Below are 4,195 nucleotides of genomic sequence, written 5' to 3'. Positions count from 1 at the left end.
AATTTTTAAATGAAAAGGCCGATCTGCAGGCATTAAATACGCGTTGGAAAGTGGTTGGACAAAAATACCTCTCTCATATTATGATATTTAAGGTCATGTTATGGCATCCTGAACTATATTATTTCATAATTTTTTTAAAAAAATAAAAATATTTTTATTATATAAATTTTTTAAATAAAAATTTAATTTATAATTAAAAAATAATGATTATATAGGTCAATCAAAAAAAATAATACACTCCACGTTGGGTTTGATTTTTTACGCCACGTGCCATGCACAAAGAATTTCTCTTCTGCCCTCACCTTGGGAGCCCATGGCTGGCTCAATTTGTGAGCCCACATGGCAGCTTTGCGCCGACATGGAACCTACTTTTTGTGGCATTTAATGGTTGAGGAGTGGCTTCGTTTCCGAAGAAAATGTCCGGTTAAGAGCTGGAAAGTGGTAAGAGATGTGTATTTTATCCTACAGACACCTCCTCATATGCTTTATTCTCAGGACCGGACAACGGTAGTGCCCGTTGCACCGAAGAAGGATTCACCTTCCTTCGCATGAATCCACCATTGGATCATATCAGAGTCATTTCGAGATCTGTGCAGTAGATGAATGAAAGTGTTTGGATTGCTTTGGGAGATGTGCATAATACAATCTAATGGTCGATAGTACGAAAGAAGATCAATCATTCTTTTATGCGGAAGATATAATCCAAATCCCTCAAGACTCCTCTCCATTTTAATTGTCGGCATGGTACGGAATACTTGGGAGGCAAGACTTGAAAAGGCAATGAAATGCTTGGAACAAAGTTGGGGGAAGGGATTACTTATATCTACCGCCATGTAGCATTAGTTCAAGAGCTGCCTACCTAGTCGTCCTCGATCGCGTTAACTCTAGAATGGAATCCAAAGATGCAGACCTAGCTAGTAGTAAGTGACAAAACTCTCCCAAAGATTAAAAGCTTTTTTATCCTAGAATAAAAAGGTAGAATCAGTATAGGTGGATTTTGTGGTGCGTGACAACAATACGATGATGCTAGATGATCTGTTCAAGGTTCTAAACAAGCTGAGCCAGCCTGAACTCTCCACTGTTAGAGCAACATGGAAGGGGAATGAATCAGTTAAGACTTAGCTCAAGCTGAGTACTTAAATAAGCATTTCTTGGGGACAGGCCTGTGGCTGGTCCCAGCCCGAGTTAAAATGATCAAGTCTGCTAAAAATTTACTTGTAAGATGGAGGCACCTTCCAGACCTTAAATGAATCCAAAAAGCCAGAAACAGTTCCCTTGTTCCACATCCCTGGAGTGTGGAAGAAGGATTCCAAAACCAAAGGCACTCAGGAGAGAACAAAAGCAACCAAAAGAAAGAAAACGCAAACATATATAAAAGAATAAAGAACAATCACCCCCGGCCATCATCTCATTATCCATACCACGGAGCCACCTCATCTCATACAGCCTGTAACCACCTCATTAACTTTAACTTTTATACATCGCATCCAACTCTTTCTATATATAAAACCATTCCCACTCCAATTCTTTCACAACTCCCTCACCACCACCCTCGCCGCCACCATGCCCGGCCCTGAAACCGGCAGCAACCCGGCCCGGCTGTACCCGCGCTCCCGACCTCCCAATCTCCTGCGATGCATCGCCATCACCGCCATCGTCTTCCTCATTCTCGTCGGCCTCGCCATCCTCATCTTCTGGCTCGTCGTCCGACCATCCAAGCTCGAGTACTCGGTGGACGACGCCAGCGTCCATGGCTTCAACCTCACCGGCGCCAATGAGCTGAACGCAAGCTTCAACCTCACCCTACGTGCCGACAACCACAACCACCGGGTCGGGGTGTACTACGACACCTTCGACGTTGAGGTGTGGATCTCCGACCAGAGGGTGGCCTTCACCGAGGTGGCGCCGTTCTACCAGGGCCACCGGAACGTGACGACCATCGAGGTCGATCCTATGGCCAGGTCGGTGCCGCTGTTGACGTCGGTGGCGGATAATATTAAGCACGACCGGACGGCGGGGGTGGTGGAGATGGAGGTGAGGGTGAGAGCGAGAATTAGGTTCAAGGTGGGGCTGGCCAAGACGAGGCACTACGTGATGACCGTCGACTGCTCGCCGGTGGTGGTGCATTTCGCGCGGTCGACTCGGTTTGTGAGGACTTACTGTGATGTTGATATCTGAGTGCTTGCGGGGGTTTTGAGGGTCGTGCATGGCATGGAGTTTCAATTAATTGGTGGTGAGAGAAAGGGTTAATTATTGGGATTGATTGTTATTTGGGTAGAAAATTTCTTCTTTTTTTTATCTTTTTCTTTAATTTTGGATTGAACGATTAGTTTTTTTTATCGTGTTTGTTGCTTATATGTTTTATAACGTGTTTGTAATGATTGCATGTCTTTTTTTCTCTCAAATCTTTTGTACATCAATGATGTTGGCATGATTTACTAAGAGACCAAGGTGAAATTTTATTGATGGCTATAATGCGATCAATTAACCGTGTTAAGGTGTATGGTTCGTTAGAGGGAATTGTATGTTTAGTGGGCTTTGAATTATTGGCTCGAGAGACAAGGCATCTCGATAATTTCCATCTCCATTTCTTTAGCTTTGATGTGCTATTCATTTACCTACATCTTCATCTACTATTATTATATACTCATATATAAGTTTGGATTGTATTCTTTGTGCGAAATAATTATCTATTTTTTTTGTGATATCAACTATTGGATTGTGGTCTACATGTATAGATCTTAAAGCATACTAAACTCATTAATTTCTCTATCTACACTAATTTCAAAGCAACTATTGCATAATTCAATAGTAGATTTGTACAAAAAAAGCAGAATTTTTTTTTTTTTTTGGCACGAAAGATGTAACTCTTATCCCTCACACGTACAATGAGTAAATTCTAGTTTTGTATAGATTATCCCTGGATATGTAGTGACCATTTATTGCTATCCTCTTGTAAACTCTAACAACTTCGTGTGTACGCCTCCGATCACTGACAACATAACAATGGTCTTGTTCGGATACTATTTAAATGCAACCGAACGTAGGTTAGATTTGATGCCCAGAGATAGCTATAGTCCAAATCTGATGCCATTGTTAGCCTGGCACATGGCATGCAGGAAGACCAATTTCAAACAATTTAAATTCTAGGCGAATCAAGATTAGGAAGACTATTACTTTGTGTGATTCAGAGGATTCAGACAAGAAATATTCTTTATAGCTCTTTCTATGATGTTCGAGCCCAATCCCAATAGAATCATGCCTCCTCTATAGAAACAAGTCCAAAAAATCCAAGTAGGCATCCTCATTTTAGATTACAAGTACCTCTACTCTACTTCGCTGCCATGTATTTTAGAACCTTCTTCAACTCTCTTGTTCCATTAGAGTCCTATCTGACTTAGACATTGAAAGATCCCTCGCTCGATCAATCTTTGACTCTCTATTCTCTCTCTCTCTCTCCTTTTTTTTTTTTTTTTTTTAATATAAGTCAGAAGAATTACCATCATATCTTCATCCATATCAAGCCATTCTTCCATCATATCTTCATCCATATCAAGTCGGGTTTTGACAGCTACAACAGCCCTTTTGGTTCAAGAAATGGAAAATTAGAGTTTTACCAAAATACTAACTTTGCCTCTGGCAGTTAATCAAAAAGCAAAATAAAGCAAATGGTTTATTCTCATTCTAGGTATGCTCTGAGGTACACAAAGAGGCCGTGTGCTGGGGCCTCAGCGGCAGAATCTTAAAATACTTTTCCGTAGAAAAGAAAAGCTAAATATTCCCTGCTATCATTTGCTTGATGAGCTTTTCATTACGAATATGGTTCTGCATTTGAAAGAGGTGCTTTCCCTGCATTCCTCCTCGCGCCTAATCCATGGCTTGCTTCAGGTCTTTTCTTGTCCGACCTATCCCTATCGGAGGGCTCTTAGAGCTTGCAAGGCCAGCCCAATCAACCCCAAATGCGCCTGAAAAAAGTTTGTACATTAATTTCATGGGTCAGGCTGATACCAATTACGGGCTTAGATTGAGTATAGGCTATTGATATCAAAGTCTGGCTTGGACAAATAAGAAACCCACTCTAAAGTTGGATTGAGTTCCGGATAAATGTTTCAGATTGTGCCCAACTAAATCCATTTTTGAAACCTGCCCATCAGGTCCCAAGCTGGCTATGGCCTGAGGAAAGCCAGGCTTGCCC

At 41.6% G+C, this 4,195-nt stretch overlaps 1 protein-coding gene across 1 annotated transcript; it reads left to right on the top strand.

Moving 5' to 3' along the window:
* Positions 1-1,509: 1,509 nt before the first annotated feature.
* LOC140856991 (NDR1/HIN1-like protein 1) lies at positions 1,510-2,527 on the top strand. Its single transcript, XM_073255190.1, has one exon. It carries the CDS (start codon positions 1,564-1,566, stop codon positions 2,176-2,178), a length of 615 nt encoding a protein of 204 aa, XP_073111291.1. The 5' UTR covers positions 1,510-1,563; the 3' UTR covers positions 2,179-2,527.
* Positions 2,528-4,195: the final 1,668 nt, after the last annotated feature.

This window comes from Elaeis guineensis, chromosome 4 (genome assembly GCF_000442705.2).
Source record: "Elaeis guineensis isolate ETL-2024a chromosome 4, EG11, whole genome shotgun sequence".
In the NCBI taxonomy this organism is placed as follows: Eukaryota; Viridiplantae; Streptophyta; class Magnoliopsida; order Arecales; family Arecaceae; genus Elaeis; species Elaeis guineensis.
Note: the sequence above shows the minus strand (reverse complement) of the source record. Positions and strands in the feature narration are given on the sequence as shown.

Bases quoted from the DNA above. Each gene is read 5' to 3' on its own strand.
- LOC140856991 (XM_073255190.1), top strand. From the start codon at position 1,564: ATGCCCGGCCCTGAAACCGGCAGCAACCCGGCCCGGCTGTACCCGCGC.